This window comes from Tinamus guttatus, unplaced genomic scaffold, assembly GCF_059628265.1.
Source record: "Tinamus guttatus ecotype Peru unplaced genomic scaffold, ASM5962826v1 Tinamus_guttatus_pri_ptg000213l, whole genome shotgun sequence".
NCBI lineage: Eukaryota > Metazoa > Chordata > Aves > Tinamiformes > Tinamidae > Tinamus > Tinamus guttatus.
In genome coordinates this window covers 4,628,088-4,651,256 of record NW_028288747.1, presented here as the reverse complement: position 1 = coordinate 4,651,256, position 23,169 = coordinate 4,628,088, and the positions used below count along the sequence as shown (strand labels likewise).

Here is a 23,169-nt window from a genome sequence, read left to right as displayed (position 1 = left end):
CCTCCTGGCACCATAACTCCTACCGTACTGAGTACTCTTGCCAGAGGTAAGAAAAATCCCCAGCCTCTAGAAGAAGCTTTACATGAGGATCAGGTTTAGCTGAACAATCTTTAACTTGTGAAATTGAGCAGACTAAAAGCTGTGAGCAGGCTAAAAAATTGAGCAGGCTAAAAAAGACAGTGCAACTAAAACTGAAAGTATTTCTCTGGCTGCACTGAAGATGCTATTTTCAGAACAATAAGCAGAGTGAGATTAAGAGATCAATAAAGCTGCTCACCTACAAATATTTGCATTTTAATGTCTCAGATTAATTTTTTTTCAGTGCTATGATAATCAACTTGGTGTTTCTCACAACGGATGAATGAAACCTAATTTACTATAGATATTTTTCTGTCAGTTTGAATCAGCATTTCAAGAATGACAAGTCAAGCTAAGACTTATTTCCTTGTACAACGTGTTTCACCTTAGACTGCTCTGAGATTTACCCTACTAAGCAACAGCACTGTCCGGGCAAAGGGATGGAACCTGCACTTAACAAGGCTTGCACTGTGAAATGTTTCTGAAGCACATGTGAAAAAATGGCAATGGTTGTCATTGGTGCATCTTTTCTGACACTGTTGATAAATGTCAGGCACCTTATCATAGTTTTTCCCTTCCTTATCCAGTGCTTCGTGGACACCTGGACTGCAAGCTGTGAAAAACAAGAGAGGAAAAAGTTCTAAAAGCATCCTACCGAAAAGGTAAGTGTTCATACAAGACAAACATTGTGAACCAGCACCTATTGCCCATGCTCATTTAAGTTGCATTATACTTCTCAAATGCCTCTGTTAACAAAATCATGTATCTTGTTTGGTGAGCCAATGTGGTGGACAGTTGGGGCTGAAACAAGTGGAAGAATTGTAACCTGTGCTTGAAAGAGAGCTGGCAAGAAACATCCTAATCCCTGCACATATGCTATGTGATGCAGAGCATAAAATTCACATGTGAATAACCATACTTTACCACTAATTCTGATGTTATACTGTTTTAAGAAACATCCAGAGATAGTGCCATCCATCTCCACTTTTGGCAGTGTTTCAGTATTGCTGTCTTAGCAGTAGGAAAACCTGTATTTTAAAATGCAGCAATTCACAGCTTTTACAATATAACACAGACCTTTAAATTCTCTCTCAGGTTGAACATAGGCCATCTCTTGCTCCTTCAGCATTAAACAACTGCAGTTTAGAGAAAGATAGGAAAGAGCTGCATCTGCTTGGTTGGCACTGGCTGCTTGGTGGCAGAGCAGAACACGTGGTCATGTGGGAGCTGCCAGAGCTCTTGGAGAGAAACACACCCAGGTTCAAGTGGTTTGTAACGGGGTTTTGAGGGTGGAGATGTACAGCGCATATAGACAGATCACAGCATGAAGTTTTCAGGCTAGTTTTATCCTTAACTGTGAGAATAATAAAGGGAAAGGATGGTGGGGAAGGAACAGATTACATGGTGGGAGACAGGGAACGGCTGGAGAAGTGAAATTACTCTCATTGTGTCTCAGCAACACGTGCCACAGGGGAAGGAGTGCACAGTTGGTCTTATTTCCTGGAAAGAGTTGCCATGTGAATGTGAAAGATCAAGTATTACCAGATTTAATCTTTCAAAGATCAAGAAACAGTCTCGTAAATTATCAGTTTTAAAGATATAGGACACTATTTTCCAAGGCAATCACATAGCCTTCCTTGCATGCTTTTGATAAAGATAAAGTGGTTCTGAGTTCCTAAAAATATCACACAAAACCAGATAAAGCTGCACAAACATGAGTATGTTACCTTTTTCTGAGATCATTAGTCCATGTTCCTGAAAAACAGGTGAAGAGGGATGGTAAGTACACACTACTTGACAGTAATTGACATTTTGCATAAAAAATGTAGAGAGGCCTCCTCCTTGGAAATACGTATTTTCATAGATCTGTCATGCATTCTGATATGGAGTAACAAAACACAAATTTTGAGGGATAGTAGTGCACATAGCTCTACAAGGAGAGGGTTCAGACACTGCTCATATGTCAGGTAGACCCTCTGGCAGTTTTCAGGAGTGGCAGCATCTTCTGCGCAAGTAGAGGACAGAGAATCATTAAAAGGAAAAGCAAGAGCTGGAAGAAAGTATTGGGGCTGAAGAAGTTATAAACTTGTATGTGAAGATAATCCCAATGTCTTAATCCTAAAGCTGAATTCAAACTAAAGGTGACAGTCTGCAGGGTTTCAATACAATTACTCCCAGCATTTTATTAATCTGCTGCTTCCCTATGACCTGTCTTGAGCCCAGTCCAACTTGCTTCACAACAAAGAAAATGCTAACAACTAACATGCATCCTCCCACCAAAATTGCTTTGCTCTGTGGTTCTACTTGTTGCCGTTCAAGCGGCATGGCGACCTGGTTCAGGAACACTATCACTATCTGCAACACTACTCACTCTGATATAAATATTTAGGCCATTTTGTGTATTAGCTTCTTTAAACTCCCCTTCTAAAAGGTTTATTATTCTGTGTGCATGTTTTAGGAATTATATATTCACTTATCATTGTGAAGTGAAACAAATAAGAAAATGAAATAAAAAGATAAATCCAAGGCATCATAAAAAAACCTTATTCTTTAGGATATGCCTAATAGATGTTGCATAATTATTTTTATAAATTACCACAATGCATATCTCTGATTTACAGGTATATTGTCTATCATTAATTCAAAATGGTATGGAGAGTTACAAATTACCACAGGGATACACAGTTACGGCTTAAATACAGTAATATGCATTATCATCAAAAGTTTTGGACTTTACTTAGACATAATAGACTTGAATAATCTCTTTTTTTGTTTTGCAGCAGAATATTTATTCTTGGTTAAATTGGAAACACCATTTCATTAAGATGTTATTAACTATTACTCTGTCTTGAAGTTAAGCAGATACTGTTATCGACATAGCAGACGTTTGATTCCCACTCGCCATTTCTGGTACGTGTTACATAAGTCTTGTATCATTCCCTTTTTCCACATGCTACTGCTTGAACTGTGAGAGTATCAAACTAACCACATGACATAATCCCTAAAGAGATCAACATACACTGCCTTGTTGCTATGAAAGCCTGTACTGAATACCAATTACAATAACGAGTACATACCTGAACATAAAGTAGGTCTGGAAGAATGGATAAGACTTGTTCTCTATTGAAGAAAATAAATTAAAAAACAGTCTACAGTTTGTGTTACATGATACTGTACCTACAATGCTAGGCACATTTATTTTGCAATTGCTGCAATTACTTTGAAATCATGCTCACTTTGTCAATATTGTTACTGACCTTTGGCCACATTTTCAGCGCTTTCACAGCCATTGACAAACAGAACAACTTAGAACCAATAAATGAACTCCATTTTCAGAGTGTAAATCACCAGCCCTGCAGAGAAATCAATAGACATGAATTCCACGAGCTGAGCATTAGTCTCTTTATGACTTTTTTTTTTTTTAATAAAAGTTTAATCTCTGGTTCAGATCAGTCAGATTCTCTACTGTTAGCACAAAACCTACATAAAAAAAAGGATAAACTTCAAGAGTAAATCCTTAACTAATGGGGGGAATTGGTGTGAAAGATTCAGACCCAAGTAAATTGCATCATTATGAAATGAATGCAAATGAGCAGCAAATCATCCGTTTCTCACCTTTATCATTTCAGGCACAGCCCAGAAAAGTCCGTTTACCCAGGAGAAGATGGGACTTATACTTAACCAAGAACTCCTTCCTTCTGAAGGATCTAAAACTTTGTTTAAAAAGCAAAGTGAGTTGGGTTAGTTTCTAATTCCTACAAGCTGAGAAGACACAACACAACTATGAAGGTAGTACTGTATTCACAGTTTTGCCACAGGATGGCACCAATACTGCTCTCTCCAAGGGAAGGGAGTAAGGATTCTCCAAAGACTGAGTCTTTTACTTGCAGAAAGAGGGGCGAGATATCATGTTCAACAACACGTGCCACAAGGATCTGTAAGCAGCAAGGTACTAACCTGTCCAGGCTGTTCATCTTCTGGTGCATGAAGGTAAAATTCAGGAAGGCAGGGGGACATCTACATCCTGCACACGTCCGAAACATGTGACTGCCAGGGGCCCCAAGAAACATTTTGTGTTGAGATGGCTGGAAACCTGTAAGGCCTCCAAGGCAGCTCTGGAAACACTTCCAGGCAGCACTGCCTAGGAAGCCATGCAGAGGGTCTGCTAACAATTTTCTTCTTAACAACATCCTGAACATCTTCCACACTCTTCTGGGTCATTCCAGTCAAAAGTTTTGCCCTTTCTGTCACTGTAAGAAAGGATGCTCTGTCTGAGACCAGGTCACCCATTTTTAATGCAAAGGCAGAACTGTATTTCAGAAATAGAGACAAGAAGGCCCATCATTAGCATCACTGGGACTACCCTGTATGAACCCCAATACTCTGATTATTTGGGTTTAGAATTCATCCATTGTCTTCAGCAGACAGCTGACCATCAGAAAATGACCATGAACAGTAACTTTATGCATATATTTTTCAATACACAATATTTTATTAGCTACAAAACTCTCAGCTACTACCATAGGCACCATTACAAAAAAAAAAAATAATAATGTAGCCAAAGGAGAAAAACACTAAACCAGAAAACTATTTTTTAAAAGCTTCCATTTGCTCAAAAGAATGCAGTGTTTGACAACCATTGATGTAAACCAGAAATCTGATAACAGTATAGATACAAAATACACATTAAAAATAATCCTAGATTATTAATCCTTGAATATGTGTAAGAAGCGAGGAGAATTGGCACTAGTTCCCACCTGGAAGAAACTGACTCTGTTCTTAAATTTTTCTCTGAAAGGATTCTCTGTTTCTCTGAAAGTATTTAAAATAATGTTGTGGGCCTAGAAAACATAAAACATTATTTTCGTTAATTGCAGTAGAAACCGAAAGGCATGTGTTTTGAGCTACTTGCATCAGCTTGCTCAGACTAACAGTTGCTAATCTGTTTGTATTCATCTATCCTCTCTCACTTATTACAATCATCTATTACAATCTCAATTATTACAATCAAACTCAAGGAAACACATGCATCCCATAAATGAACATGTACAGATATTGAAACATCTCAGAAATTAGTTGGTCATCTTTATTTTAATAATGAAACTAAATTAGTCTTGTAGGGCCTGCTCTTTTTTGGTACTGTAAAAAAATTGAGTTGCAACTGAGTTGCAAATTGATCTTGATATGTTTTATTCTAGAGAATTTTATTTAAATTCAAACCATAAGTTTTCAATTTTATTTTCTCCCTACATTAGAATTGTATTAATTTGGTGAAATTAAATGGGGATTAAAATAAAAGAAAATTGTATTTTCTGTCTCAAAACCAGAGAAGTTACAAAACAAACAAGTAATAGTGTAGCCACCCTAAAAGCAACAAAATATCTAGACTGTACATCACATAGCCTTGCCACAGAATCATAGAACGCTTAAGGTTGGAAGGGACCTCTAGAGATCATCTAGTCCAACCCCCCTGCACACACAGGGTCACCTAGAGCACGTGGCACAGGACTGCGTCCAAGCGGGTTTGGAAGATCTCCAGAGAAGGAGACTCCACAACCTCTCTGGGCAGCCTGTTCCAGGGCTCTGTCACTTTCCCTGTTAAGAAATTTTTCCTTAAGTTCCTCTGGAACTGTTGATGCTTCAGTTTGTGGCCATTACCTCTAGTTCTGTCAGTGGCCACCAGGGAAAAGAGGCCAGCACCATCCTCCTCACTGCCTCCCTTAATGATGAATTCTTAATTAATGAAAAAACTTATTTTCCTTCCAATAACCTTTCTTCATAACAACCAGAAGATGCTTTTCATGGTCGCTAACAGTCAACGTTTTGTCTTATTTCAGACTAAAAAGGGAAAAGAAAATTCAAAAATCAAAGTAAAAACATCCTGCCAAGTGTACCCATTCTTGTACACAGAGATGAATGTCCCAATTGCAACATAGCTGGAAGAGAAACCATGGTTTCTTTCCTGCCTTAGTGAATTGCCCATGCAGAAAACCTTTTTGTACCTTCGCTGCTTATTTCCCCCAGAAGATTTCAACAGGAGACTCTGAAGAAGCATTTGGCAAGCCAAGCAGAATACACTGCTGAGATCTGCTATGTCTATAAGGTTGCTTTCTCTCATATAAAAAATCTCATCAAGCTTAAAAAAAAAAAAGGGCAGGGGGAAGAGGGGTGTGCAATGTTCTCTAGGCAACCTTGGTTAAACAAGAGACTGGACGAGATGATTGATCTCTAGATGCCCCTGCGACCCTAGGCCACTCTGTGGTTCTGTGATGCCCATGGTTTCCACTGCCCCGTCAAATATTTCTCTCTAATACTGAAGAAAATGTCATGCAGCCTTTAAGGGGATCTCAGTGTCGTCTCACATCAGTGACACCTTACTCTGATAAGACTAGGTTTTGATCATGTGGATCCTAAAGACCAATCCACACATGTACATGAATATTCTTGAAGACAACAAGGGCTGACTTTCCATTATGTCTGGACTGTAAAAGAGACAAGAAAAAGCACAGGGGACAGCAGCCAGAAACAACCCTTGTCAAGAACTCCACTTCCCCTTTTGAGATTCTACAATGAAGCAGAGACTGTCTTCCAAATGCTGCCTCAATTGCTCACAAACACCCCTGCATGCCTAAGAGTCACACGTACTGGTAGGATAAATGCAGTAAGACCATATACCAGAGATGAACAACTCGCAGATTTACTCTCCTGGCAGATTAAAAACTTGCATATAAGTAGTGCAAATTCTGAAAATAGCAGCAGCAACACACAGCAAGATCCAGATGTTTTTACTCTTTTGCTATTTTGTAATCAGCTAGAACAAATTAGAAGGCAGGCAATGAGTAACAGAGGGCCAAAACTGTGCACATCCCCACAGGCATTAAGTTTAAGCAGACAAGCTCTGCAGAAGCCCTGTATACTATCAGTGCAGGGGCAGAGGACATTTCCAGAGACACCTCTCATCACATGTGCAAGCAGCAGATGATGGCAAACAAAAATTCAGATATGAAGTCATTGTTTCATCTTGTGTCCTGAAAGGGTGTCAGATAACTAATTATCCTAGGAAATGATCCTACACTGCAATATCTAACAAGCGCATTTCCACAGTGTAGCTCTTGCTATGCCTCCAAAACATGCAGCATTATAGGCAGCACAGGCTGTTACTTCAACTGAACAAAAGATACAAAAAGCGGAACAGATTAGCACAAGAATAATAGCAGGATACAGAGGCATGGAAATAATATTAGAGCTGAAGAAGTGAGAAGAAGTATGTCTGCAGTGGGTACAACTGAAAGCTAAAAGGAGCATGCATGCCACTTCTCTAAATCCCAGGGACTGTGGGGACAGCCATTTTAAACAACAGCTTATTAATAAGTAGGTTCAGAACAAAAATAACATAGTTAAAAGCCATATAACAATTGTTGTTCTAACGCATAACAACGTAAAAGATATGTTGACAATGCAGTCATTATTCCAAAATAATAATATAAAAGGCTGGATTAACTTCATGGGCCTGCCATTCATTTTGGTCTGCCATAAGAAGTCCCACCATCCCCTCAGAAAGGTCTCTGAAACAAAGCACGAGCAAGACAAGGGAAAATGTAAGTCTGCTTTTACAAGGTAATAAGAAATATTTCATTTTTCTTCTCTTCTGAAGCAACATCTGAAGTTTGGCTATCTGCTTAAATCAAAAAGGGATGGATAAACAAGGTCGGCTAAGTACAAATGTTTCAGGGTTGCATTAAAAGTCAAATGGAACTCCAGAGCTCTTTATACCATAAACTTTATAGTACTATAAAGAAGTCCTTTGGTCTACACTTTAAGAAGAAAAGAGGAAGTGGGCAAGAGATACAAGAAGGATGCTAAACAGGAAGAAAAAGTTAGACTGCATGAACAAAATGCTTAAATGAAACATGTTAAGAGAGCTTCAGGCTTTCCCATTAGAAGTCAGGAAATACATGTCTCACCACAAATTAAAGGCTTGATATAAAGCATAACTAACAAGAATGGAGTTCCTTGCTCTAGAAAAAAACAAAGGCAAGTAAAATGTTAAATATGGAAGGGAGAATATTTTCAGATTAAGGGAAAAGAAAAAGATGAATATGTGGAAGACTTGACACAAGAGACAAGGGATTAACTTGCATAAAGTTTTACAGATGAGGAGCTTGAAGTTGGTACAGAAGACAGGAGTCCTGAAGGAAGACTGAATATTATGTCTTCAATAGCAGATTATATCACAGCTAATTTTAAACAAAATTAAAGAACAAAAAATCAGAAATGCTACACAGGAAGAGTTTCTCCCAAACCAAAATGAAAAGTTGAAATGAACAAACTAGACAGTTTCAGTTTCTTATTCATCCTAGTGAGACTATTTTTAAAGCATCGCTTTTTGTCTTGTGGGGAGAGATGGAAAAAAATGAATTATGCTCACTACAAATTTCTTTGGTACTTTAAATAAGGAGACTGCACGAGAGGTCTATAAGCTTCTGGGTTTGTGCCAGTGGAGGTCACTCTTGTTTCCTACAAATTGAAACAGCACAGACTTCTCACTAAGTAAAATCAGAACTGCTTTCTAGGAGGTGAAAACAGCAGTGATATTTGGTAGTTACAAGAATACACATAGTGCAGGGAGGAAAGAGCCTCCACTAAAAGTTAGGTCAGGTTCTTCTTCCCGCAGAAAAAGGAAAGTCATGGTGTTCAGAGAACAGCCACAGTTTGGTATCCTTAAGTTCTTCTGTGTCTCATCTGAGACATATATCAAGAAGTCTTGATATTAGTAGCCTTGATATTAGGCCAGAGATCAAAAGCATTCAGGGCATTCCCATCCCATGCTCTGCTACTGGAAACAAATTAGACAGCTGAGTCCCTCCCTCACATAGTTTTAAATCAATTATTTATGGGCAAATTACCCTGTTTGGAGATGACTCATACCAAGTTGCAATGCAAACAATATTTTTTTCTTTTTATTATGTCATTCTACACCCTATGTTCCTATGTTACTAACATGCAAAAACTTTCACAGACCAATCCTTTATCTAACACATCTGTCCAGAAGAAGCTTCAAAAGCCAAGGAAAATGTCATCCTGCAAGTGCTGCATGCAATTCACATCAGCTTGGGACAAAGGTTTTAAACTTGGGAGCTCCTTCCACCACCTCCACACACTCAAACACACATACAAGGTCCTTCATTTTCATCATTCCCAGCAGCAATCTGCCTACATGATGCAAGAATGTGAGAAACACCCTATTGGATCAAAGTGATAATCCATTTACTACAACATATTGCATGTGATAATGACATATTATTCGGGGGAAGCAAATCTGTCCAGCATCTATAGCACATGCCCTCCTAATCCACCAGCATCCAGTCATGGGTTTCCAGGTATTGGAAACTACCATCCCTGCCCAGTCCCTTGACATAGGCCTAGAGACTTTTTCCCCCTCGTTATACATTTTTAAAAAATCTTTCCAACTTGCTGATATTGTTTTGCTTCTTCAACTTTCTGCTGCAACAAATTCTAGAGGTTACTGCCTGCTTTTTCCCCCTAAGCTAAACTGTTCACAGTAATCTTCTGTAAGCTTTCCACGCATGTTGCCTAGTTCTAGTGTCACAGCAGCACACTAGACTGTCCTTGCACTCACCAATGGTATGCTTTTCCTATATAGGCTTGGCAAAACAGGTTTTCTCTCCTCTCCAATCTCTGACACTCAGGGGATTCCTAGAGAGCGAAGAGCACTGTTTCCATCTTGTAACACACAAGTACAATTGGCACAAACTGCCAAGCATGACAGACAGCACAGAACTTCATTGCCAGATGCTAAAGAAGGTGCTTCTGAAAAGCCTTCTGTAGCAACAGTGTTCAGGGCTGATCACACATACGGGTGACTAACATGACAGCACCAAACCTTTCCTTCAGCAGTTCGGATATTTTGAGAAAGATCTAGAGGACTTTATAGCGGGCTGAAAGCACTGGGTTTAGATCAGCCTCTAATTACTTACTGTGGAAATGCAAAGAAAACCAAGGTAATGAAAAAGTACCTGTTCCTCCTTAAAACTCCTGTTCTTCAGCTTTAACAATGTTAAGAAAATTGCAGCATACCTTGGCAAGTCATCCCTGGAAAAACTTAACTGAAGAGACTCAAGAAGGTGCATAGAAATTGACCCAGAATGCTAAGAAATTTAACAGAATATTCATCTAGCCCTCCACAGAAAAGTTATTTTAAGACAGCCATTATATGCTTGATTTGTTTCCTTAGAAAGTACACATCTCAATGAAAGCAAATAAAATCCACCGTGGATGGAGGTATAGCAAACATAACATACCCGTTTAGCTTCCAGTACCAGAGCATCTTGATCATTATAGTTACTGATAATGCAAGAAGTACCACAGCAGACTTGACAGTTGACAAGGATGCAGCATAATGCCAGCACTTATCCTTTGTGGGTGACTGTCACTCCAGGCCCAGGAATGATTTTCATTTTGCACTTTTATTTATTAATGAGTATTGCCAAAAGCATTTCAGAGGCCTGACATATCTTGCTGTGAATATTCTGATGCTTTGAGTATTGCTTATCTCATTGTTTCAAGGAAGTGTTGACTTAATTCAAAGCTTGAAAACGAGAATCTCTAAGAGTCTCTCAACTGTTAACCTTTTATCACACCCTCTGGCAGATCCCCTTCCTGTTGCAGAAATAGCACTATCTCCGAGCCTATAGGTGGGTTACTGATGCTTTGATTAGAATTGTTTGGCAGTGTTCATACAGTTCAGCTCTCAGTGAATTTCTGGGTAAGAATTTTTTTCGTTGTTTGTTAACAGTTTGCCACAGTTTGGAATTTTTTCGTACATAGATAAAATATTTTCCTAAGTATCCTAAAAGTCATACTTGGCTCAAAAGATATCTTTGAAATACACCTCAGCTCCAGAGATGAGCTAGTGCTGCAAACCTTTGCCAAAAAAAAAAAAAAAAAAAAAATCACAGCTTATCACCAGTAGCCCTGCTTCTGCTTATGCCATTGCGTTAGCTATGATCTAAGCAGGAAAATGGTCTCCTACTAGATGGCTGTGATGTGATCTTGTGTCTCCATCTTTAAGAGCAATTGCAGAGAGCCTATGAGGGAAAACTACCAGAACTAAAAGTCTTGGTCAGCAGCATTTAAAGATATTCGTCCATTCATGAACAGAAGCAGCTGTTGTCTTTCTCCAGGTAACAGCAGCTCCTTTCAGATCCAGAGCCCAGAGATCACTCAGGGCTTCCCCAGAGCTGTCATTGCTACTACAAAGTCCTCAGGGGTGGCCTTCTACAGACAGCGTTTGCAAGCTGCACTAAAAATCACTTTTATCAAAAGCTCTTCCAGCAATTCCAGATCTTACAATATACTGCATTTCAACTGAAGAAAAGCTGGAAATAAGTGAGCATATATTTTTTAAATCACTGACAAAAAGAATGAGAGCAACATATGTAAAGCACCTTCTGGCACTGTCAGGACATTTTTAATGCATTAATAGGAATAACACCCTCTATATACAACATAACATCTTAGGCAGACCTTCCTACTCAATCCTGAAAGAGATCTGTGGCTATCACAGTAATGACCTCATTTGAGCTCTGTTCCTATATTTACAAGCAATAAACCTTTGCAATAAACCTTTTTTTTTTTTTTTTTTTTTAAAGTTAGGCTTAATTACTTAAACTGCTGGTATATAATCATTTCATTCTGCTAAGAATGTACTAATCATGTCAAAATTATAAAACTGCTTGAAAGCAGAGTAGCCTTTAACATGGCATGAACTGGTGGAGAAATACATTATCTTTTATCTATTTCTAATTTTGGTTCATTGGAAATGAAAACAATCATAATACTTGGTTCTAGGAAATACAATTTCTAAAAGCAAGACAGACAGGAAGTTACAGAAGTAAACCTTTAAAATAAATTATGAATTAATGTAAAGAAAAACACTATCATCTTAACTGACTGCAATAATAAAGAATGCTAATTAGTGCCTAGAGAAGAGAGATTTCTTTGAATCTCATAGGAAGCTTTTAGCACTGAAGGATCAAGTGTCTGACCAGGAGACAGGGAGGTGGCAGCAGCTGAACAAAACACTTGGAAGCGGTCCACAAATGCACATCCATAAGATGATACAGAGAAAATAGTTTATTTTTATAATAGATTTCTTTCCTCAGCATATTTTTAAGATCAGAACTTTTTTTTTTCCATTCTGTTTATTAATCTCCAGGAAAGTCTGGTGTATAGGTGTTCTGAACAGTCACACTTCCACCTCTCTGAGAAATGAATTTTAAAAAGTCCTCGTACACAGCCCTGCATGTACAGTCCTGTGAGGAGACCACAGTGAGAATGCTAAGGAACTGCTCCTTCCTCTGGGACCAAACCTTTCCTCTACCCTTGCTATGACCTTGCTTGGAGGATGGTCTTGCAGGGAAATGAGGCACTGCTGGAGCAAAACACAACCCTTGGCTGACCCCACCATGCCCAAACCTCAAGACTATACCCTGCTAAGGCCTTTACTACCCTGGTGAGGGACCCACCATAGCACTTCCCTCATTTAGAGGTATAAGAGACAGCATGTACACCAAAGCCAATATAATCTCCAGCAAATGCTCCAGAACTGGCCAAGAACACTGAGCAAATCCTGCTAAAGCAGCATACAATCTTGCTGGATAAGACTGTCATAATTGTAACGTAACTAGAATTTCCATCTTCCCCTTCATCATCCCCTGCTGCAGACATACCCGCCTGGGCCTTGCCTGCTTCCCAGAGCAGGGCACCTTTTTGCCAAGCCAGGATGCTCTGCATCGCTTATTCTATGTGCAGACCAGCTCTCTACCCCAAGAGAGCTAAGCAGCTCTCTTACTTAAACAAGCCAAGTAACCTTCCTTCCCACAGCCTGGCAGAAGCTTGACACACTAGCTTGGAAAAGGCAGGTTTCTACAAGGAAATCAGGCTATTTAAGGAGGAATAAGTCCGATTTTCAAAACACCCCCTACCACCAATTTCACTGAATGAAGAAAGAAGTTGAGTAAAATTTAAAATCCAGAGTAGATATCATTAAAAAAAAGGACACTGGAATTTGATATTGAAATGAACATATATCTCTAAACTTGCCCCCCAGTATTATTTTCTTTTAATAGTTGGCTTGACTGGCCTGAACGGCCTCCCCCTCCCCACCACAACAAAACATCACACACACCAGGGAATCAAAGTAATATATGTGAACTCTCTTTTTCTAGATACCAAATCCCAGAATCTCTAATTCAAGTTGCCTGATGAAACTGAGAGAAATGCTATTAGCAGTGAAACTGAAGTGACCATGAAGTTCTAACAAATTACCAAAGGATCCCAAAAATCTCTTCACTGGAAATACTGAAAACATTGATTCAGTGCTAGTACCAACCAAGGCTAAAAAAAAAAAAAAACAACCCACTATGGACAAAGCATGGATTTCAACCACTTCTTGAAATAAATCTGAAGACCACTAGAAGTGCTTTTATATAACCTGTTTATAGATAAGCTGCTATGGAAAATTTTATCTCTTTATCAAGCTGTAGTTGGTTACTCAACATATTAGCACACCCTCTATATAAAAAAATGCAAACAATTGCACACTAAACTCACCAATACTAGTGATCCAGCTCACTACATCCTAAATTAGTAATAAAATGCTTATATGTAAAAAATACCACCTTAGTATCCAAGAGCAGCAACAAGCATTAAAGGCACACAAGAAAGTTCCTAGCATTTGAAAGCACTTTGAGAAATATATTGGTTGTTTTTAGCACTTTTTACCATTTCACCTCTAACTAGTTACATGCCAAAAAACTTTACAAAGCTTAAAAAAAAAATGCATAGAACATTAAAAAGAAAGGGTTACTTTCAGTACCACCCATGTAGGAGAACACTGGTACCCAAATGTTAATTTTATAAGCTAAAACCATAGATAAAACCACCTCTCTCATACCAAGCTCTCAAGCAGGCTTTTTATGCAGGTTTTCAATATTTCACAATACATTTTTCCAAGGAAGCAGACTCTTTTTTGCCACTTGAAATAAACAGCTTAATTCATTAACATTGATTCAATGTGATTAGAAGGATATGAGCTCACTACCTAAATAGCTAGCACACATAATAATATTTGAAGTACATCTCTAGTTTAGTCTTAAAGAGGCCTAGTCTTGATAACTGTGGAGCTGTGAAAAGGCCCTGGAATGTGCAGAGTATCTAGGGGAGAGAGGAAGAAATGCATTCCAAATGTGCACTATTTTTGCTCTTTTGTGTTATTTTGATTGCCACCAACTAAAACATCTGAGGGAAAAAAATCAACAAGCATAATACAGATACTTTGATGTATTAGCTAATTACTACATATAAATTCATATGTAAATAAATTTAAACAGTGAGCATTGGCAATGTCTTCTAAAAGACTATCAATACCAATAAAGCTTGGTCACAAAGGAATTCCATTTGGATGAGCAAAAACTTCCTATGTGTAAATACTGAATGATGCAATACCATAGTTGTCAAACTTGGATAAATTCAAATCTGAAGTCTAGGTAAGGAGTACAATAGTTTTCAATAATAAAGATACTCTTTTTTGTGTGTGTTTTGTTTTGTTTTTTTGACAAAGCCTTAACAGAATAAGCTTGACTACTATGAATAAAATACTTGAACTTCTACAAGGTATACAGAAGAAAATATATTATTGCACTGCTCTTTATAAATGCAGATTGAGTCCCAAACTGAAAAAATCCCCATTTTATTCTGAAATAAAACCAACAAACAAGCAGGAAGAAACAAAAGCAGCAAAACGGGAAGGATTTTTGTTACTCAGTCATCACAGTTTGATTATTAAACAGAAAATTTCAATCCACTTATTACAATAAATTTAGAAATGCCCAGATAAAAATTTGTTACCATCAGACAAGAAAAACACCTAAATTATCTTTACCTGATGCTGAGCCTGACATTTACAGTTGGGAAAGAGATGCCTGGTCATCACAGAGGCAATATACAGTAAAAAAAACACTAAGGAAACACTGGTCCCCATCAGTAAAGACACTGGCCCAAATAAAGACAGCATCTCTTTGCTGCTATGTAAAAGACTGTACTGCTGTTGTAAAAATCTGAAGGATCAAACACCTACAAATTGAAACACTTATACAATTAAATATTACTAGAAATAAAGGACTGTTTAGAGTGTAATTTACAATTACATGCTCAATAACTCCATAAAACTGCAACAGCTTCCAAACATTGTGAACATCTCGGAAAACTTGGCTCTTTCTCAGCTGTCTCCAAATCAGTCCTAGTCTATAGGTCTGATCCTTAATACTGGTGCAGTTGCCACCCCACCCGTGTTTCTATAGAATGTGCTAAAGTAATTCTACTAAAAACTTACAGAATTTACTCAGTTTCTTCACAGTTCTTTTTAGTTAAAGGCAAAATTATACAATCATAAAGAGAAACAGTATGAAATTAATCTCCTTTTGAAGTTACTCTGCCACTCCTACCTATAACTGCAATCAGAGGTCTTCTAGTTATGTTACAGAAGTATCTCTATTTTTATTCAGTTCATCCAGGCATACCAGGCTTTGACATGCTTGGTGTTGACTTCAAATTTCACTTGAATTCTGCATATAATTCTTTACATGTGTGCACATCATGAAATATCTCAGTATAAATGGCCTTTTAGATTTCTGAATTTCAGTAGATAATTTTAAAATCATTAAAAGACGATTAAACAACTTCATAGCAATGAGTTTTAACCTCATTAAGGCTTAAGTAATTCCTCACTGCATGTTCTGAATAGGGTGCTCCCAGGGTAAAATTTCTTCGTTTCTTTATTTTCTTAAAATTAAGATAAAAAAATAAAAAATAAAATTAAAAATTAAAAATATTTAAAAATATTTAAAAACGTCAAAGCTCTACTGAATTCTTGCCTTCACCTCTAAAAGTAATGTCCATATTATTTACTGTTTCGCATGGAAAGCTTTTTCATCTATTTCACCGATTCTCCCCTTGGTGCCATTAAAATGAGACAAGTGGAGAAGGGTCCACTCTTTCTCCACAACATTTGGTATTTTATTACTGCATTCACTTTTGTATATTTTTTTTAGAGAGTCCATAATTTTTTTGCATTACTTTCTAGGTCATCTTCAGTCATGTTCATGCTTCTCAATTCTGCTCTCATTTTTTGATACAGACTACGATGACCATCACAGTTCATTTAAACATGTCACATCAGCACAGTGAATCAAAATATCAGCTAGAACATGAGCCAGGAAAATTAAAAAATTATAGTAATGATTACATATTTTCCTAATATTATAGTAATGATTACATATTTTCCTAATATAAGAAATTATTTTCCTCCCCCCCCAAAGGCTTTTCTAATTGTAGAAAACATACAATAAAATATCTCCATTATTTCAATTCTATATTTTCAAAATTCAGTGCACTTTACTATTAGACTTAAGTGCCATAATTAACTGCTGATGAAATGCACTGACTCGTTCTTTTTGAACTGGCCAGTTCAAGATGCAGCGAGATCTGAACATTCCTCTTCTCAAGCAAAGTGCATGATTCAACTTGTAGTCTGGGATATCATGAAGAAAGATCAATATAATGGAGTCACGACATTGTTCAATAGCTTGATGAACAGCATGATACACCTTAAACCTGAAGAAAAAATAGGATAAATAGACATAGGAAAAAAAGGCAGCAAATAGTTCCCTTAATAGTAACATAGGTCACACCATATTGCAAAAACAAGTGCCAGGCTCAAATTCAGAGCTTTTTGTCCATTTTATCATAATTTTTTTCCTGTTTAACAAACTACCTTTTAACTAAAGAAAAAATCATCCTCTAAAAATAGCCAGTTTGCTGTCTCAATATAGGCTTAACATGGTTTTTTTCCAGAATGCTACTGAAAAAAGCAAGGATTTAAAGGCAAAAGTTTATCAAATGCTTATGATCTCGCCAACTATTGTTCTACTTTAAGCATCTCCAGGACTGATGACAGTTTTACCTTCTGAAAAAATAAACTGGCAAAACAAAATTTCTACTAATGTGTACATGGAGCAATTAACTTCATGAACTTTCCAACTATTCCAAAATCATCATGTAGCAAATCAGAATTTTTTTTTAAACTTGCATTGCAAAAAATTGTTCAAGAAATTTACACACTTATATAAAAATATTATGTCCCACTCACCTCTTGCACCACGGATCCTTTAAAAGATGTTCAGTCACAATAAAAATAATCTTCCTGCTCCTTCTTATACTTTGAATTATGGCTTCAAATTCAGACATGCCTGCTTCAAAATCCCGTTCTTCTAAACAGAACTTAATACGAAACTCATTATTTTCTTCCAAAGAAATAAAGTTCTCAGACACCCAATCCTTGTCCCTTTTTGCATGAATAATGTAGGCATCAAAAGCAAACTCTTCCTGCTGTCTGTCAATTTCTTTAAAACCAAGTACTCGATTTACTGAAATATTCCAGTAGAAAGCTATTCTCCAACCTTCAAAATGGGTGAGAAAAACAATAAAGATGAGCAGCATTACAGCAGTTGTAGTGATCACAAAAAGTAGTTGAAATGGAGCACTGTCTTTACAGGCTAAAGTATCAAAATGCAACACCAGACTACCATGATATTTAGGTGGAGTGTTACAAAGGTACTGGTTTTGCAATCCAGGTATATATGCCCGGGTCACATTAAGCCATCCAACAAACCAAGCAATACTTTCGCAGGTGCAATCAAATGGATTGAAATCCATCTCTAGTTTTCTCAAGCTCTTAAAAGCTGGCCCAAACACTTTTTCTTCAACAGAGGTTATTAGATTTTTCTGAAGGTTCAATGAATTCAGAGAAACTTGGTCATCGAATAAAGTTGCTGGAAGCAAATCCAAATTATTTGATCCCAAATCCAAATCATTTAGCTGAAACAGACCCTTGAAGACCTGAACTGGAATCTCATCAAATCCATTTGATCTTAAATTAAGAATACGCAACTTGGGAAGATCTTTTAAAAAAAGAACAGGACCACCTGGATTCGCATGTTTCCAAAGCCGAGCTAAATTATTGTGCTGCAAATCCAGAATATCAAGTTTGTGAAGTCCATCAAATAAGTCATCTTTTATGTTTGCTATGTTGTTGTTGCTGATGTCCAAGACTGTCAGATTTTGTAGAGGGTGAAAGGGTGAAGGAGAAAGTGCCAGATTGCTGCAACCTACCTTTCTCAGCATCAGTTTTCTAAGGCTTGGAACAAAAGTGAAGGACTCACTTTGCAAAATCAAGTTTTTGTTATAGGAAAGGTAGATTGTTTGTATATTATTGAGACCTTTAAATTCATGACCTGTGAGCTCTTGGCTAATTTCATTGAGGCCAAGATCAAGAACTTTCAGGTGTCCCAAGTAGGAAAATGCCCCACTTTCTATTGTAGAAATTCTAGTTTTTGTGAGGTTGAGAATCTGCAAACTGGAATTAGCAAGTGATGAAAATGTTTTATTGGTTATTCTTTGTAAGTTTATGTTGCAGTTACAAAGGCTCAGATATTTCAGGCTGTTTAGGCCTGTGAACATATTAGCAGTAATTCCTGGAAAATTGTTATTGTCCATTATAAGGTACTCCAAGTGGTGAAGCCAACGAAAGGAAAAATCTTCAATTTTCCCAGTAAGAGAATTTTTCAGATTCAGATATTTAACGCTGGACAATCCATAAAGTGATCGAGAAGTCACATCAGCAATCTTATTATCTGCCAGGTTTAAATATTCTAAGTTTGAAAGCCATTGAAAAGAGTCATCTTCTAAGATGGACAGAGAATTTTTGGAAAGATTTAAAACAGTAAGATTTGTTCCTTGCAGTCCCTGGAAAGTTAAGTGGCCAACATTTGAAAGCTTCACTTGGCTCAGCGAGAGGTTCTGAATTGCTGTGTCTGATAATTCTGTACAAAGTTTCTTTGTGAAATTTTCACCAAGTTCAACATGGTTCAGCATGAGCCCATACAGTTTTCCAATTGCACGTAAACATCCTGCATGAAACTTAAAAGAAAAAGAAAAGAATTAACATAAACAAGGGGATAGGAAAGTTGCTCCAGACAGCCAAAATTCAGAACTCTCTCCACAAGTGATTTTCAATCGGACAAGTCAGGATTTTTCCAGTGCCAGGCTTAGCAAAACACTTTTTGGAGTGTATCTTTTATGCAACAATGGTTCTAAAATTGTAATACCACTCGAGTAGTGCTCTGTATAATAAGATAAACACTTGCTTAGTGAGATGAAAGTTAGTTATAATTTTGCATCCAACTATTGAGAACTTTCACTAAAATGGAGATAAAATAAACTTTCACTGGAATCTGCCAAGGACACCAATATACTAGAAAGATACACAGAAAAAAAAGTATTTATGCTACTTAGCCAAGAGGGTACCTAGCCTCTGTATAGATAGATACATTCATGAAGTGAGATACTACACACTTCCATGGTATAAATTGCAAGTTTGTCCCTTGTTTTGATTTCTGACAAAAGCTGGACAATTAAATACTTCATTTGCCAGAGTGGTTAAAACACATTGGTCTGCCTTTCGGACAGCAGTAGAGTAAGTTCAGATATAGCATGAAGTAACACTGCAAATGGCACTCCAATCCACTGATCTACAACATATGGATATGTAGCAGTGAATGAGATGAGGGCACCAAACCAGCTACAGCCAAGCCAAAAAAATCTGGAGTTTCCTCCCCAGGCTGATGCAGTGCACAGCCTCCCTGAAACTCATAGCAAAAAAGGATGAATGAACAAACAGGCAGAGGCAAAGGAATAATGTCTCAAGTGTTACAAGTTTATGCCACTTTAAAATACTTTGCATCTATAGTATAAATGCTATTTGCAGACCAATTCTTGTGCTGAAGGTCAACCAGCTTAGAGCTCTGCAGCACTTTTACCATCACTCTTCAAAGAATCACACTGTAACACTCAGAATCAGAATGGGTATAAAAAAGTTAGCAATCAGTAAGGTAGATGACAGACATGCCTTTCAAAGACCGGAGTATTTTTTGCAATGCTCATTTCTGTAGGATAGCTTGCATGCCTATGATAAGCAGATAGTTAAAATCCAGATTAACTTGCCTTGCATAACACTTTTTTACCACAGGAAAGATATCAAGGATGTTACCAGTCTCTCAACAGAAAAACATTATCTGCTCTTCCCCTTTAGCATATACACAATTTCTCTGCATAGAATATACCCAATTAGGGTTCACACAGCTACTGGATCTAGCTTTTGCCCGAGACAACTCTTCTCAATTGAGCTCTTAATGATTTCTTAGAAAAATAATTTTATGCAGTAATGACTCAAGATCATTACAAGATCAGGGTATAACAGTGGCTTAGTCATGAGGCATATTTAAACAAAGATGTTCCTTCTAAACAGGTAAATGCATCAAAATTTACTCTACCTGTGCACTTTCTGAATTACGTAATGTGGATTTTATTACAAAAGAATGTTTATCTTTGTTGTCAGTAGATTCAAAATTTAACCAAAAAGCTGTATATACGGAATAACAACTTCATTTCACTTTTACATCAGTTAGATTTCTCAAGTGTTTCCTACCTGTTTTAGTGGGTTTGATGACAAATCAAGTTTATTCAAGGAAGTACTTCTAAGAAAATAGAAGTCTTCCTTTTTTAGTTCACTGATCTTATTGCTAGACAACACAAGCTCATGAAGGCTCTCCAGCTGTTCTTGTGATCCTAGATTTGCTGACTCCAAATTATTATGAGATAGATCCAAAATGTTCAAGTTCTGGAGATAAGAAGGAAACAGAAGAATTTTTCATATAACAAAAACATACTGAAATATTGCATTAGCCTACAACTAAAAATTTGCCACATGGCTACAATTAAAATAAATTTGTAATAGAAAAGAATGGTAGTCTGTCTCATGTTACTACTGAGAATCACAGAAAGAATCAGTAATAACAAACCCGATACCACACCTAAGCCTTTCCAGCACCTGCAGGAAACAGCTTTATCTTCCACATCTCCAACTTGCATTGCTGTCATGGTCTCCAACTTGCATTGCTTCAACTGCTGAAATATCTAGCGCAAACCAAAGTAGTACTTTATCTAGAATTCCTCCATTTCACGGAGCCCTCCTGCTTCAGGCACAGCAAGCCCACAGCTGGCTCTAGCTACTACAGTAGGAAACCTGGCAATTTCACCCTCTTTGCTTTGGTCTTCAGACAAATGGAAGTGAGGAAGGCTAATACAAGCCACAGCCTCTGAAGACCACTACAGCACACATTGCCTGTGTGCAGGTGAGACTGCTCCTGTGCACACAGAACATGCTTGGTGTCCCAAGCCATCACATAACTGGGCAGAGGGAGGGAAGAGCAGAATTTCAGCTCCCAGCACTGCAGCTGGCCAGCTGTACTTGCTTGTGCTTAGCCAAGTCAGCATTCCTATGACATAAGGAAGCATATTTTACATAATAGATACCTGGTACACAAGTTTAACCAAAAAGTTCAGATTTGCGCAAAACAATAAGCACTATAACATACTATAATGCATAGCACCTACATATTGCCTCTATTTTCTTTCCTGCTCTGATCCCTGCTCAGTTTAAAAGCAATGGAATAGCTTTTTTGTGACTCTTGTTTTAGTCTCACAGCCTGATAGGTGCTACAAAAAGAAAAGTTTAAACACATCTAAATTAACAGGAAATACTAACATAGCAAGAGGCACTTTTCCTCAAACCCAGAAGCCACAGGAGACAGATTTGGCCTAAGCACTGGTGTTCACAGTCTCAGTATTAACACTTTGACCTTGATAGAATTTAGACTAGCCCCAAGCTACTTGGATTCCACATCCATTACCCATTTCTCCCTATACTGAAGTCTGTTGCTATTCTTCCAGCACAATTCCTCTATGGAGGGGGTCCTCAATGGGATGCAGTAGGAAAAAGGGGATGGAGAAGCAACTCACAAGGATGGTTGAGACTCCAGTGTGCTCTGATGCAAGACATCACTGATTTTCCAAAGAAAAGGACCAATAAAGGAAGAATAGACTGGACCCTTTTCAGAGGCAGGTAGGAGCGATTTTGTACACACATGAGAATACGGTAAAATTACCCCTTTATACTTTATTTATACAAAGCATACTTCTAAAGCTTACCTTCAGGGTTTGGAAAGGATCGTTTTTGATTTCTATTATGTTATATCCTAAATTGAGCTCAGTCAGGTTGGTGCAGGAAGCAAAGACTTTGTCAGAAAGTTCATGCAACTGATTATGTTCTAGCTTCAAAATCTGCAACAGAGGCACATTTTGGCACAATTTTGGTTGCAGCTTGGAGATGCTGTTGTACCCTGCATTCAAATAAACCAGCTGGTTGTACCTGGTGAAATTCTCAGGAGACAGCATTTTTATCTGATTATGAGAAACGTCCAAACCTATTATATCCTTTGGGAGATCAGAGGGAATTTGAGTCAGCTTTTGGTGACTGCAATCAGCCATTTTATTTTTGATCTCACACGGCTTTCCAGTTGATACACACAGCAAGCAGAGAGACACCAGTCTGAAAGATAAGCTGATCCCATGAAAAATGTCACTTCTCATTGCTTTATCTGCAAAGGCAAAATGAAAACAGTACAAGTTATGATCATTGACACAACTTCTATCATGAACAAAGGGCAACACAAGCTCAAAAATCATGCAATCAAGTACAAACCACATATTAAATTTCCAGTATTTTTCTCTATAAAGTGGCACTCACTACTGAGAAGACAAGTCTAATGATGTCTCTGAATTTAAGATTTGTTTTTTGAAAAGCATTAGGAGTACTGTCTCTAAATCGAAAAAGCGACCCATGAACTATGAACTATTTTAATACCCATAATCAATGCAAAGTTACCACCTTTTCCTCTTTTCTGATTACTTTTTGCTTTAGCATGCAAAAAAGAAAAGTTATACACAGGCTTGTTATGTTAATTACATCACTCTTATCTTAACTACACTTATTTATAGACAATAAGAATGTTTAATATAAAGGTCCGTATTTTATGACAATTCTTGTCAGTT

At 37.5% G+C, this 23,169-nt stretch overlaps 1 protein-coding gene across 1 annotated transcript; it reads right to left on the bottom strand.

The window, feature by feature from the left end:
- Window positions 1–16,468: 16,468 nt before the first annotated feature.
- On the bottom strand, window positions 16,469–22,710 carry TLR3 (toll like receptor 3). Its single transcript, XM_010219604.2, has 4 exons — window positions 22,267–22,710; window positions 20,705–20,896; window positions 17,309–19,137; window positions 16,469–16,773 (listed from the first exon to the last, which is right to left on the bottom strand). The coding sequence occupies exons 1-4, from the start codon at window positions 22,705–22,707 to the stop codon at window positions 16,545–16,547; spliced, it is 2,691 nt and encodes an 896-aa protein (XP_010217906.2). The 5' UTR covers window positions 22,708–22,710; the 3' UTR covers window positions 16,469–16,544.
- Window positions 22,711–23,169: the final 459 nt, after the last annotated feature.

Bases quoted from the DNA above. Each gene is read 5' to 3' on its own strand.
- TLR3 (XM_010219604.2), bottom strand. From the start codon at position 22,707: ATGAGAAGTGACATTTTTCATGGGATCAGCTTATCTTTCAGACTGGTG. The intron at 20,897-22,266 runs GTAAGCTTTAGA...TCTTATCTCCAG, and splicing joins ATCCTTTCCAAACCCTGAAG to AACTTGAACATTTTGGATCT. The intron at 19,138-20,704 runs GTAGGAAACACT...TTTTCTTTTAAG, and splicing joins CATCAAACCCACTAAAACAG to TTTCATGCAGGATGTTTACG.